Source organism: Rhinoderma darwinii, chromosome 1 (genome assembly GCF_050947455.1).
Source record: "Rhinoderma darwinii isolate aRhiDar2 chromosome 1, aRhiDar2.hap1, whole genome shotgun sequence".
Taxonomy (NCBI): domain Eukaryota; kingdom Metazoa; phylum Chordata; class Amphibia; order Anura; family Rhinodermatidae; genus Rhinoderma; species Rhinoderma darwinii.
The window spans coordinates 535,765,079-535,779,436 of NC_134687.1; the positions used below are offsets into that span (position 1 = coordinate 535,765,079).

Genomic DNA, 14,358 nt, shown 5'->3' on the forward strand with positions numbered 1-14,358 from the left:
CCCATATATGGTATGGCCCTCAATCGCGTCACAGGAATTCCCTGTGACGCGATCCAAGGGGCATCCCCCCTCCTCACTTTCCCCTGAATGCTGCAGTCAGTTTTGATCGCAGCATTCAGGAGAATAGCGGCGGAGATGAGCGGTTTCTCTGATCTCCGCCGTTATAGAGCGGGGCTGCGGCTGTGTAATATAGTCATTGCCCCGCTCCTGACAGAAGTGCGTGCGCGGTCAGCATGAGGTAATGCGGCCGGCGCTGCACTAATGAGCGGCGGCGCAGACACCGAAGACAGAACACGGGGGTGTTTTGCAGTGCGGCCGCCATGTTCTGTTTTCAGTGCCGCCGCTCATTAGTGCAGCACTGGCCGCATCGCATCATCCTCGCGGCGCGCTCATGTCAGGACTCAGGAGCGGGGCAATGGCTGTATTACACAGCCGCAGCCCCGCTCTCATTCATCATGTATTACTATACTTACCGGTGTGGCTCGAACCATTTGGGGATGCACAGTATCGAAGTTTCGATGCATTGTGCATCCCTAGTAAGTAGTGCCACAAATCCCCCCCTTGCCGCACAGCCCCCTTGCCGCACAGCCCCCTTGTAGGTAGTGCCACACAGCCCCCATGAAGGTAGCACTCCCTTCCTGTAGATAGCGCCACTGTAGCTCCCTGTGGCTGGGGATTCCGCTCCTTGACGGAGTGCTTGATGTCTTTGTCCATATATGAACAGTGACATCGGGCAACTAACTCCTGAAGCGGAATCCCTGTCCACAGCGTTGCCGGCGCTGTGACCAGGGATTCCACTCCAGGAGAAGCCCCTGACGTCTCTGTCCATTTAGTCGGGGGGTGCCATCTACATGGGTTCTGCAAAAAAATCTCCTCCTCACATCCACTTTGCGCTATGAGGAGGAGGAGAGAAAGCACGTCCGTGCCAGTTGTCCAGAGGAGTGTCGCGGCACCCCTGGAGGGTTCTCATGGGAACCTCATGTTGGGAACCACCAGCCTAGTAGATCGCAGAGCAGGGAGATACCTCCCTGCTCTGCTATAGTGTTGAATAGTATCTGCGTCTTTAGCAGGGCCGTATTTACAACTCACGCTGCCCTAGGCACTAAGCCTGAATATACCCCCATTACAGGCCTATTTAGTTGAGCCAATTATCATCATGATTTGCCAGTTTCTGACCAATTATAATGATATTTGGTCAGTGTTAACAAAGGGGAAGATCAATGATAAAAACTTTGCTTATCGTTAATCTCTAATGAGAAAAAAAAAAGTAATACACCCGGACGTAGTCATAGCGATGCGTATTCTGTTCTGAGAGTAGCCCGGCCTCCAGGGATGACGACGCATCCCATGTGACAGCTGCAGCCAATCAAAGGCTGCAGCGGTCACATGGACTACAGCGTCATCGCAGGAGGCGGGGCTACGCTCAGAGAGAGAGAGGGACTACGGCCTGGAGTATTAGCTTTTTTTTAAATTTATTTCTGCAGTCTTTCCGCCCAAAAAACTGCACCAAAATTTGGTGCTGTTGTTTTTCAGGTGAAATTCCCTGCGGTTCTCAGGATGTATACACTGTAGTTTTACGTATCCGCCCTGTGTGTTCCTACCCTAATAATCAAGTTGCTCTCCCCACAAATATTATCTCTAATGGCTTATTCAGACGAACGGGATATACGTCCGTGCAACGCGCGTGATTTTCATGTGCGTTGTACGGACCTATATTAGTCTATGGGGCCGTGCAGACATGTGTGATTTTTATGAAAGTCAATGGGTGCGTGAAAACCATGCATGCCACACGGAAGCACTTCCGTGCGACCAGCGTGATTCGCGCAACAGCTGTCAAAATGATGAGTCAAAACAGAAAAGCACCACGTGCTTTTCTGTTTACAAACATCCAAATGGAGTGTCATAATGATGGCGGCTGCGCAAAAAGCACGCAGCCACGCATCATATGCTGCTGCTGCACGGAGCTATCAAATGCATTTTGCGCAGGCAAAACGCCGTCTTTTTTACGTGCGCAAAAGGCACACGCTCGTGTGAATCCAGCCTAAGGGTTAGGCCACACGGAGCGGCCCTGACACGGTCGCAACGCAGCTAACAACCACGCCGGCACCATGTTCAGTGCGGCTGTCAAACAGCCTGTGAGTGGCCGCACGTATTCCGGTTACATTTGCATGCGCACTGCCGCTCCATTCATTCTCTATGGGAGCGCCGGAGATAGCCGAGTGCAGTGTTCTGCTTTTTCCGGCGCTCCCATAGAGAATGGATAGGAGGTAAGTTGTTGTAATTTGCAAAATGGTGCAGCCATAAAGGGTGTATTAATTCAGGGCCGCACAATTTTGCAGATAAAGGGACGGTTTACCCGCGTTAACGTGCGGCCGTGAATTAATACACCCTTTATGGACGCACGATTTTGCAAATTACAACAACTTACCTCCTATTCATTCTCTATGGGAGCGCCGGAAAAAGCAGAACACTGCACTCGGCTATCTCCGGCGCTCCCATAGAGAATGAATGGAGCGGCAGTGCGCATGAGCATGTAACCGGAATACCCCTTAACGAGGTATTTGACAGCCGCTCCTACATAGTGCCAGCGCGGTTGTTGGCCGCGTTGCGACAGTGTGAGGGCCGCTCCGTGTGGCCGTACCCTAAAGAATCCTTTCTCCCCATACATAAAGCTAAGTTCCCCTCCCCATGATTCATAATAAGCTCCTACACCACTAAATAAACTATACAGAAGTCCCCCTCCCCACAAAATACATTTATAAAGAATCCCCCCACACTCCTATAGCATTTAGGGCAATGTCCCCTCACCCTCAAAATCGATCTGTAAAAAATACACACACACAAAGCCCCTATCACCTAGTCTCCCCTCCCCCACAAAATCGATCTTTTAAAAAAACAAAACATCCTGTTACACATCACATAAAGCCCCCTCTCTCCCCCTCCCTCACACAGCACATAAATAAACATAGATTAAGCTAAAGCTGCTGCTCTTCTTACCTGACTCTGGAGCTCCGTGGAGGAGTCTTCACTGGGGCATCAGCACAGCAGGAAGGAGCTGCGTGATGTGCTGAGTGTGTGTGACACTGCAGTATAGGCTGTGCTGATTGGTGGAGCAGACAGAAGCACCTGCTGCTCCTCCAATCAGCGCTCACTTCACGCAGCAGTGCAGAGGAAGGAAAATTTCTCCTCTCTTCTGCTCGTACCCACTGGCGCCCCCCTTGCAGCATGGCGGCCGGCGCCCTGTGCGACCGCACGTGTCGCACATAGCTAAGGCCGGCCATGCACGCACCAATTCGCATGTGGACGTAGGGAGATTGCACAGGTGCAAAAATACTGATGAACAGCCACTCTCACGCCTACTATTCAAGAGGGGGGTGGCCGCTTAGTATTATCATTGCACACAGATATAGCTTCATTAAGTGTGCCAGTTACATGTAGTGCACCATGCTGGCATACAGCCTATTAGTTATACCCAAACTATTAGATAAGGTTGGCTGCAAAGTAAGCAATCTATTATCATAACTCGACAATAAGCTAAGCCATATCATTGTTACCAGACAATACAAACTGTAGCTCAGAACATGCAAGAATTTAAAGCGTACCTAACCTTTCAGGTCACTTTTCATAATAAGCTGTCGTGTGTGTACATGAGGTATAACAGTATTTCTGGCCATTATATGACATGTATTCTGCATTTTTTAGCCGTTTTACCTTTGCAGACTCTATTTCTAATTCTCAGTTTTCTCTGCGCTAGTTGGTAAAGCCTAATTGCTACCATGTCTGCCATAAACTGCATACAAACAGGAGGAGAATCCTCCTCTCCTGACGCTGCAGCATAATGGAGGATACTATACATCAGTAATGAGCAGTGTAGCTGTAAATTAGGTACTGGGGTCAGAAGCTGAGGAGATTATACAGCAGTATTGAGCAGTGTAGCTGTGAATCCAGCACTGGGATGAGATATAACACTTATAAGAAATATGCTGCAGCGTCTCTGTGTTTCTCTCCTCTGTCTCTCTCTCTCACGCTTCTCCTGCTCCCTCCTCCTCCTCCTCCCTTCTCCATAAACTTCTATGGGCATCTGTAACCTGATTCCTCAGTGAGCTGAGAGCCCTTCTTGTCTTGGGAAACGGAAAAAGCTGTAAACCCAGAGTGAGTGAACAGTTAGGAGAGGGGAAGAAAGGATCCTGATAAGTGGAGAAAGAGGCATTTTTCTCTAATAAGATTACATATATTACAAAGTTTCTTATATTCACTTTTAATTTATGCAAAGTCCTTTTGAAAAGTTAGTGAACATTTAACCTGTGCTTTACATACTGTACTTTGTTACATTAAAAGGTTTTTGCTTATGGCCCATGGCAACCAATGCACTCCTCCCAGTCCTGTGTTTTCCTCTATTCTGACCATTATGTGAGCTGATCAGTTAGGTGTTGAAGCCACTCGTCAGTTACCCTAAGTAATGCTCATTCTTGTCGAATTAAAACAAAAAGGGACACTATGGTTTTCTTTTTTTCTTTTGTAACATTGTAGGTACTACTGTATCAAACTCTTTTAAGACGCAAAGTTAAACAAAGTTGACCCATGGGAACCAACAAAGGGTCATTAGTTCGCTATAGGTTTATGGGGTTTTTCGCAGGAAAGTACAGTAAGAACTTTTTGCGTCTTTTATTTCTTTTCGTTTAGGTTTTATAGGCTACTTGAAGCTTAGCAGTTTAGTTTAGACTAAAACTGTTAAATAAACTGTATGTATCTTGGCAACTGGTATTAACCCCTTAAAGACATTGACTAGTTGGCATGCTCAGGACGCAGCTCTATTTTTCAAATCTGACATGTCATTTTATGTGATAATAACTTTGGAATGCTTTCACCTAGCCAAGCGATTATGAGATTGGTTTCTCGTGAAACATTGTACTTTAAGTTAGGGGTAAAATTTATGATACATTCTGTGTTTATTTGTGAAAAACACCAAACTTTTGAGAAAATTTGCAAAAAATAGCATTTTTCGAAACTTAAATGTATCTGCTTGTAAGACAGATAGTAATACCACACAAAATAGTTACTAGTTCACATATATGTCTACTTTATGTTGGCATCGTTTTTTGAACATCCTTCTATTTTTCCAGGACGTTACAAGGCTTATAACTTTAGCAGCAATTTCTCACGTTTTCAAGAAAATTTCAAGCCTTTTTTTTAGGGACCAGTTCAGTTCTGAAGCGGCTTAGACGGCCCTATATATTAGAAACCCCCTATAACTCGCCCTATGTTAAAAACTGCACCCCTCAAAATATTCAAAACCGTTTTTGGAAAGTTTCTTAACCCTATAGGCATTTCACAGGAATTAAACCAAAGTGGAGCTAAAATTGACAAATTTCATTTTTTTTTTTGCAGAAAATCTGTTTTAATCCATGTTTTTCTGTAACACAGAAGGCTTTACCAGAGAAATTTATAGCCATGATTCTGAAGTTTTTAGAAATATCCCACATGTGGACCTAGAGGTATAGGCCTCAGTAGCAAAGGAGCACAGTGGATTTTGGGGCCTCCTTTTTCTTAGGATATATTTTAGGCACCATGTCGGGTTTGAAGAGGTCTTGTGGGGCCAAAACAGTGGAAATACCCCAAAAAAGACAGCATTTGACAAACTGCACCCCTCAAGGAATTTTTCAAGGGGTATAGTGAACATTTGGACCCTCCATGTTTTTTTGCTGAAATTAGTGGAATTAGGCCATGAAAATAAAAATCTAAATTTTTTCTAATAAAGCACAGAAATGTTTAATTTTTACAAGGAATAAAGGAGAAAAAAACACCCCAACATTTGAGAAGCAATTTCTTCCGATTATTACCCCATATGTGGTAATAAACGGCTGTTTGGACCCACGGCAGGGCTCAGAAGAGAAGGATCATCATTTGGCTTTTGGAGCTCAAGTTTTGCTGGAATGGTTTTCGGGTGTCATGTCGAATTTGCAAAGCCCCTAAGGGACCAAAACCGTGCAAACCCCCCAAAAGTGACCCCATTTTGGAAACGTCACCCCTCAAGGAATTTATCGAGCGGTATAGTTAGAGTTTTGACCCCACAGGTTTTTTGCTGACTTTTTAGGGATATGGGGAAAAAAAAGACAGACACAAAGCGCTCCTCTAAGGTGATACCGTCGATTCAAAGGTGGATGGTACTAGCAAAAGTGTGTTTATAAAAAGGGCATTCGCCTTCTATAGTTGTGCTGGAAGGTCGGCACAACTCGATCATCTAGCATGTGGAGCCATTGTGCTCCAAAATTAGGCAGTTTGCTGGCCATCGGAGTGGACACCGGTGGCTAAATACTCCGATGTGGGGAAAAGGTCCAAAAAAGCTTGAAAAACAATCACTGCTTGCTGAAGGCGCTCCTGCACTCATGTTACATACAATGCATATATACACTATAAAACAATGTTAAAATTATTTTAAGACTGTACAAAAATGATTAAAATCTCTTTTGAAAATAAAACGTTCCACGTCTGTTCGTTCTTAGGCTGGGTTCACACGACCTATTTTCAGGAGTAAACGAAGCGTATTATGCCTCGTTTTACGTCTGAAAATAGGGCTACAATACGTCGGCAAACGTCTGCCCATTCATTTGAATGGGTTTGCCAACGTACTGTGCAGGCGACCTGTCATTTACGCGTCGTCGTTTGACAGCTGTCAAACGACGACACGTAAAAATACAGCCTCGTCAAAAGAAGTGCAGGACACTTCTTTCAGACGTAATTTGAGCCGTTCTTCATTGAACTCAATGAAGCACAGCTCAAAATTTACGGCTGTCGGAGAAGCCTCGCACAATGCGAGGAGGAGCATTTACGTCTGAAACGAGGCAGCTGTTTTCTCCTGAAAACAGTCTGTCTTTTCAGACGTAAATGCCTGCTATTGTGTGCACTTAATCAGACGTGGGACGTTTTATTTTCAAAATGGATTTTAATCATTTTTGTACAGTCTTAACATAATTTTAACATTGTTTTATGGTATATATGCACTGTATCTATTTTATTATTTATTCACGATTATAAAACATTCACCGAATACCGGCAGAGGAAAGGGAACGAACCACTCCCACTGTACCTTTGACCCAGAAGTGGTTCTCGGTCAATTGATCATTTAAAGAACGCACTTTGCTGAGTTTTCATAAGCCTGATGAAGACCTAAGTCCTAGGTCGAAACGTGTAGCTTCCAGAACCATATACAGAGACATATGCTGTTATCTTACACATGTCTTTTTAATGAAATAAAGCGGTTTTATACTTTACCCACGGAGAGGCCTTTCCGTTACTGGGGACGTGGCTGACTTCTAACGTGAGTGCAGGAGCGCTTTCAGCAAGGAATGATAGTTTTTCAAGTTTCTTTGGACCTTGCTGACTTTAGTGGAATTAGGCCATGAAAATTAAAATCTACATTTTTTTCTAATAAAATGTAGTTTTAGCTCAGATTTTTCCATTTTCACAATAAATAAAGGAGAAAAGCACCCCAACATTTGGAAAGGAAACTGTTCTGAGCAAAGCAATACCCCATATGTGGTAATAAACTCCTGTTTGGACCCACGTCAGGGCTCAGAATTTTGCTGGAATGGTTTGCAGCGCCATGTCACATTTGCAAAGCCCCTGCGGGACCAAATCAGTGGAAACCCCCCATTTGGAAACTACACCCCTGAAGGAATTCATCGAGTGGTATAGTGAGCATTTTGAACCCACAGGTTTTCAGCTGAATTTAGTGGAATTAGGCCACGAAATTGAAAAGCTAATTTTTTTCTGATTTAAAATTTGAAAATTTTACATTTTTACAAGGAATAAAGGAGAAAAAGCACCCAAACATTTGAAAAACAATTTCTCCTAATTAAGGCAATACCCCATATGTGGTCATTAACGGCTGTTTGGACACACGGCAAGGCTCAAAAGGGAAGGAACACCATTTGGCTTTTGGAGCTCCATGTCACATTTGCAAAGCCCCTGCGGGGCTAAAACAGTAGATGCCCCTTAAAGTGGCCCCATTTAGTAAACGACACCCCTTAAGGAATCAATCTAGAGTTATAGTGAGCATTTTAGACCCTACAGGTCTTTTGCAGAATTTATTGGAATTAGGCCGTAAAAATGAATATCAAAATTTTTCAACTAAAAAGTTTAATTTTATCATTTTCACAAGGGATCAAAAAGAAAAATCACCCCCAACATCTGTAAAGCAATTTCTCCCATGTACGGCAATACCCCACATGTAGTCATAAACTGCTGTTTGGAAACACAGCAGGTCTCAGAAAGGCAGGAGTGCAATTTGGCATGCAGATTTTGGTGTTTGGGCGCCATGGCGCATTTGCAAAACCCCTGAGATACCAGAGTATAGTGGAAGCCCCGAGAAGTGACCCCAATTTGGAAACTACACCCTTCATAGCATTTATTATTTGCCTGGACACCTGACATGGCTCAGAAGTGAAGAGCGCCATGCCATTCACATTTGAGGTCCATTTTGATGATTTTCACAGCATTGATTCACAATTGCAGGGCTCTGAGGTCAAATAGTAAAACCAACCCCTTAGACTTGACCCTTTATTTTGGAAACTACATCCCTTAAAGAGGCTCTCACCAGTTTCATACTTCCCAATCTCCTACCTAATCTAATAGGAGCTGTGTTGTAGATAACTACTGTGTTGTTTTTTTTTTAAAAAAAACAAAACATTTATTAGTGACAAAGTTATGAGCATTTTAACATTTCTGCAAATTTTTTTGTAAAAACCCAACTGGGCGTTTTTTTTACTTTAACCAAGTGGGTGTTGTAAAGAAAAGTGTATGACTGACCAATCCGCGTCATACACTTCTCTTCATTCATGTCCAGCTTTAGTCACAGCACTCCTGGCTGGAGGCGATGTCTGGTCATTCTTCCGACGCTCCAGAGTAAGCGACGGAACAGCGTGATCTTGCGGGATCACACTGTGCTTTGACTAAAGCTGGACATGAATGAAGAGAAGTGTATGACGCTGATTGGTCAGCGTCATACACTTTTCTTTAAAACGCCCACTTGGATAAAGTAAAAAAAAACTCCCAGTTGGGTTTTTACAAAAAATTTGCATAAATGTTAAAATGCTCATAACTTTGTCACTAATAAACGTTTTTATTAAAAAAACAAAACACAGTAGTTATCTACAACACAGCGCCTATTAGATTAGGTAGGAGATAGGGAAGTATGGAACTGGTGACACAGCCGCATTTTAAGGAATGTAGTGAGCATTTTGCCCTCACAGGTGTTTTTTCATTAGAAATGAAAGCGCAGCTGATGGTGCAAAGTGAGAATTGCAATTTTCCGTTGATATGCCGTTTTAGTGCACAATATGTTGTGCCTAGTGTGTGCCACCAAAGACAAATATCTCATAAAGTGTTAAGCAGGTTCTCCCGGGTATGGTGATGCCATATATGTGGGCGTAAACGACTGTTTTGGCACACACTAGTGTTCAGAAGCGTGGGAGCGCCATTTGGCTTTTGGAGTGCAGATTTTGCTTGGTGGTTGTTCTGTATGGGGTTTTGCTGGTGTTTTAGTTTATAACCTATATGTAGTACATCAGCGCATAATAAGAGGGTATAATAATGCAGAAAATAAATAATCTGCAGATGTGTGGCCAGTGTTGCGCTGATAATTGGTGCCCATTCTTATCCGCTTTTGGAACATACTGCATGTTTTGTGTTGCCATATTCTGAGAGCCAGAACATTTTTATTTTTTCTCTAACGGAGCTGCGTGAGGGCTTGTTTGTTGCTGGACAATACAATCTGTTGTTTTCATTGGTACAGTTCTGGGGTACATGCGATTTTTAATTTTATTTTTTTTCACTTTTCTTTTCATTCTTTGGCACGCAATATGACCACAAAAACAGCGATTCTGATGTTTGCTATTATTTTTATTTTATTTTTACAGTGTTTACCGTGGGCTATAAATTCAATTTTTACTTTATTCTGTAGGTCAATACAATTACCGCGATACCATATGTTTATAGGTTTTTTTTTAATGTTTTGCAGCATTTGCACAAGAAAATAATTTTGTTTTTAAATTATTTTATTTTTTGTGTCACCATATTCTGAGAGCCATAACTTTTTAATTTTTTTGTCCAAAAAGCTGTGTAAGGGCTTATTTTATACGGGACTGGTTGTAGTATTTATTGGTTCCATTTTAGGGTACATGTGACTTTTTGATCACTTTTTATTCTATCTTTTGAACGGGGTGGTCACCAAAAAATAGTGATTCTTACACTTCCTAATATACTGCAATGCTTTACTAATTATATGTATTACAAATATTTCCATTCTGAGGTGCTCTGTACATAGGGGTAAAGGAGGAGGTAGTGGTAGAGTTATCCACTGTTTCCTATTCATGCAGCACCCAAGCTCCTATAATAAAGTCAATGTAACATATTTTTCGTCATCACTGTCACATGTCTTTATCTTAGTTTTGCTATGACATCATGGAAGATTTTGACAAGCTATTCCCACTTGCTTTGGCGTGCACAGCTGATTCACTACAGAAAATAAGGACTTCCTTTGTAGATGTGTTTATCAAAGCTGCATTTTCAATTCTTACTAAACTGGAAGAATGGAATTCACAAGTGCCAGACAAAGCTCCTGTAAAGACAGCCCTTGTTGTCCTGTCCTCTGCTACCCACATCTTATATCATGCATCACACTATAATGAGCAGATGAGTAAGAGGTATGTATGAATTTTCTTACATTGTGTTCCGCTTACCTTCATATAGTCACAGTCCTTCTTTTCGTTATAGTTTTTTTCATACCTTTTTTTGAACAGAAAAGAATACAAATCAGAATCATCTCACCAGTGTGTAGCAATGAACAATTCTTTTTGTAAGATAGCTTAGTATGTTCGATGCACAGGAATGAGCAGTCGGTGATTAAATGTCTAGGATTAGAAAAATATATTTTTTTCCCCAGAAATGGCGCCTCTCTTGTCCATGGGGTCTGTCCAGTACTGCAACTCAGCCTTAGTCTCTGGTGTGTATCTGAAATTCAGCTTAGCCCAATGGACTGTTATACAAGACACATCCTATGGACTAGAGTGGCTCTGTTTCTGGAAAAAATCCCAGACAACCCTTTTAAATATGACATCTCATTTTTTTTAATTTTCCCATTGAGCTGCTTTTCAGAAAATTTTAGTTGAGTGCAATTGAGTCCAATGGGTTGTAAATCGCTGAATGAGTCTCTGGGGTGGAGCTTGCAGACTTGTTCAGTGAAGTCTTTTACCAATAACATTTACTGATCCATATTCTTAGAAGGCTGGATGGGGCGGAACTCCTGATGTAAATTAATGAGTAGCTATTCTGCTTGAGATACATAGATAACATTAAAGGATAACTTTAAACTATTGGAGGACGATAAGCTTACATAATGCAGAATTTATTTTGTCAATCCAAATGTGCAAAAAACAAAACTCTGCCTTTTAAAAGCTGTTGATAAGAGAGGTTTATGTATAATTAGTTTGTCGTAGTACTACGTTATATCATGGCATTAAGCCATATAGTGTGCTAAACACTGACATTATGTGCAATAACATCTATTAATAGCCATCTTACCAGATGTTTGCATGAAGTTAAATGCTTTTAGGCCTTATGCTGTAAGACATTTTATCCACATATATGGGCAAGAATTGGGCTACATGCTTTTCACTGGAAAGTTACTGATATGTGTGTGGATAACATACAGTATATCAATTATCCTTCTATCCTGTTTCCATTTATTCCTCGCCACCTACTCTGTAGGATGTTGAGCTTGTGTGTCTTTCTAGGGAATAAAATATTATTTAATTAAAAAGCAATTCAACTTTACAATACTGTAAGGGTGTACAAACCATAAAAACAACTCATGCAACTGCTATTGGGCCATTGAAAAGGGGGGACCAATTCCTGGTTGCTCCCATCCTCTTTGTTATTGGGTGAAGAGAACCTGTACAGAACTCCCATCACTACATTGAAAACAAGGGGGTGGGGAATTGGTTTAAGGATCATGGAAAGGTTCTGAAGGGGGAAAACAAAACAGCCCTTCTGTCCTGAGCGGCAAAACCCAGGATTATAGTGGAGACCCCCTCTCTTCTATGACATAGTTGGAGGCTACATAAACAGTTCACGTAGCGCTGCACACAGATAATGTAAAGAAAGTGTAAAATATAAGGATGAATATATCAAAACAGGAGTATCTTTAGAAGAGACTTTTTGTTCAGTTTACGGAGAACATAAGGAAATATTCCCAAAGTTGTTCATGTGAATATTAATGTGCCTACACAGCAACTCACTGCATACACTGGTGTAATGAGCCAGTAACTTCAGTCCATATAAAAGATGGTAGGGACCGTACATAGTGTAACTAAGAATCACATCATATCCATATTGATATTTTAAAAAAATATTGAAAAAAAAACATTTTTTTTTTTCAAATTTCTGAATTAACTAAATTTTCGGAAATTGCATTTCATTTTAAAATGCATAACTGGATTTTTACAGTAGGGTTTTGTGTTTTAATAAATGTGAAGTTTTAAAAATGTTTTTTAAATGCCAAAGAATTCCGCTGATTAGATGGACTTTCATTTTGCGATACTTGGAGACAGTTTATACGGATAGGTTATGATTCATGACTTTATTGCTATTCTCTTTTGATCATCATCATCCTCTTATTCCATAGGCCCTTGTTTCTAGCAGTTGTCCAGAGATATCAGGAATTTATCAGCCATCTTAAGATTCAAGTTACGAATTACTGTGTCAACGTTTGTGCTACAAGTCTACTCCTGGATGCAGAGAGTCACCACTGGGATGACAACAAAGCTTTTTATGAGGTGCGAGCATAATGACCATATTTTTCAATTGTATACTTATATACTTTATAAGCCGTGTTAAAGGGAATTCAAACCCATAAGCTATCCTACAGCCTAACCGCTCCCAAAAGAAACATTTATTCTATAGACAGATACTTGTTGTATTGTGACTTTGAATATAAATGTTACCAAAGAATATATTTTTTTTATTGTAAAATCCTGTATATTGTGGTATATGTACAGTATTATAAAAGAAAGCTGTATTCGATTAAGTCAGCAGGATCTTCACTTCTTAGGTCACTTTTGATTTAACGTGAATTTATAATAAACTTTTGTAGGTTATAAGTATTCCTTCAAGTTTGTGTATAAGGCCAATTTCAGACCACCCAAATGTGGTTGCAAGAGATAGACCCCGGCGGTCCTACTGAACACCATGGGGTTCAGCTCAGTAGAACCACAGAGGAACCAGCCTCCAGGTGTTGTAGCCGTAACTCGACGTTAAAGTGTGACCGTATCACGGCCGTAAGATAGGCTTCACTTTTAAGAGTCTGTGAGACAATTTTATTGCTAGCAATTTCTTAGTATATTGTTGTTATTGAGAAAATCAGACCTATGCAAGGATCATTTTGTTCCAGATTGTTTCCCTATACAGAGATTGCTGGAAAAGTATAGCTAATGCCCAATAAATGTTTGACCATGGTTTATATGCAGGTGAATGCAGGGATAGATTTCTTTTCTCTGCTGTATTTCCTCTACCTGCTCCTAACACCAGAAATCCTGTGGTCCATATGTCATCCTAGTTGCCACAATCCCAGTTGTCAATCCAGTGTAGCTAAGTTTTTGACCACTAGTGTTACAGGGTACTGAAAATTTTAATTCCCTGTCAGAGGTACTGTATAGGAAAAAGCAAATGCCAAACTACACTGCAAAATGTACATTAGATGTAGAAGTTGATATTAATATTAATATTTTATAAGCATTCTTATTTTACCTACATGAATGTTAACCAAGGACATGGGTGGGCAGGCAATCAATGTGTCAGAGCAGCCTGGGTTTGGGAGACCTAAAGGTACTCTAAGAATCCAACCTCGGAGTCAAAATCAGATAACCATGCATCGGAGAGATGACACAAACAAGTGCTTCATTATCTCCTGTGACATTCTCTATAGAATGATGCCCTGTTCAGTTTATTTATACAGGACAAGATGCCAAAGAGAGATAACATACAAAAACCAATAGAAAACAGACACAATGACAAGTATAGACTTAAACGAAGAGGGAGCCTGTCAGACACACCCTGAGCCCCCACCTTTGGAGAAAAACAAGTTTAAACTGATCATTAAAGGGGTTATCCGGGGACCAAAAATTGCATTGCTTTAATATTTTTATGTAAAAGGAAGTCATTAACTAATGTACTTTAATTTAATTTAAAATTCGGTGCTAAATCGTTCAGTTCAAACCCGGTGAATTGTTCCCGGAAGTCATTTAGCTTTTCTAATATTAATGACACAGCCCCACGTGACTGAGGGCTTGCCTCCTGTGCTGT

General features: G+C 41.3%; 1 protein-coding gene across 7 annotated transcripts in view; it reads left to right on the top strand.

The window, feature by feature from the left end:
• Positions 1 to 14,358, top strand: part of KIAA0825 (KIAA0825 ortholog) — a 430,680-nt gene that overhangs the window by 107,718 nt on the left and 308,604 nt on the right. For all 7 annotated transcript variants that reach the window (XR_012850533.1, XM_075837231.1, XM_075837243.1 and 4 more), the window contains 2 exons: positions 10,447 to 10,703; positions 12,683 to 12,833. Coding sequence is in view for 6 of the 7 variants with exons in the window: in XM_075837231.1 (XP_075693346.1) it covers positions 10,447 to 10,703; positions 12,683 to 12,833 (408 nt within the window). In the remaining variant the exon portion in view is untranslated. The remainder of the gene's footprint in view (positions 1 to 10,446; positions 10,704 to 12,682; positions 12,834 to 14,358) is intronic.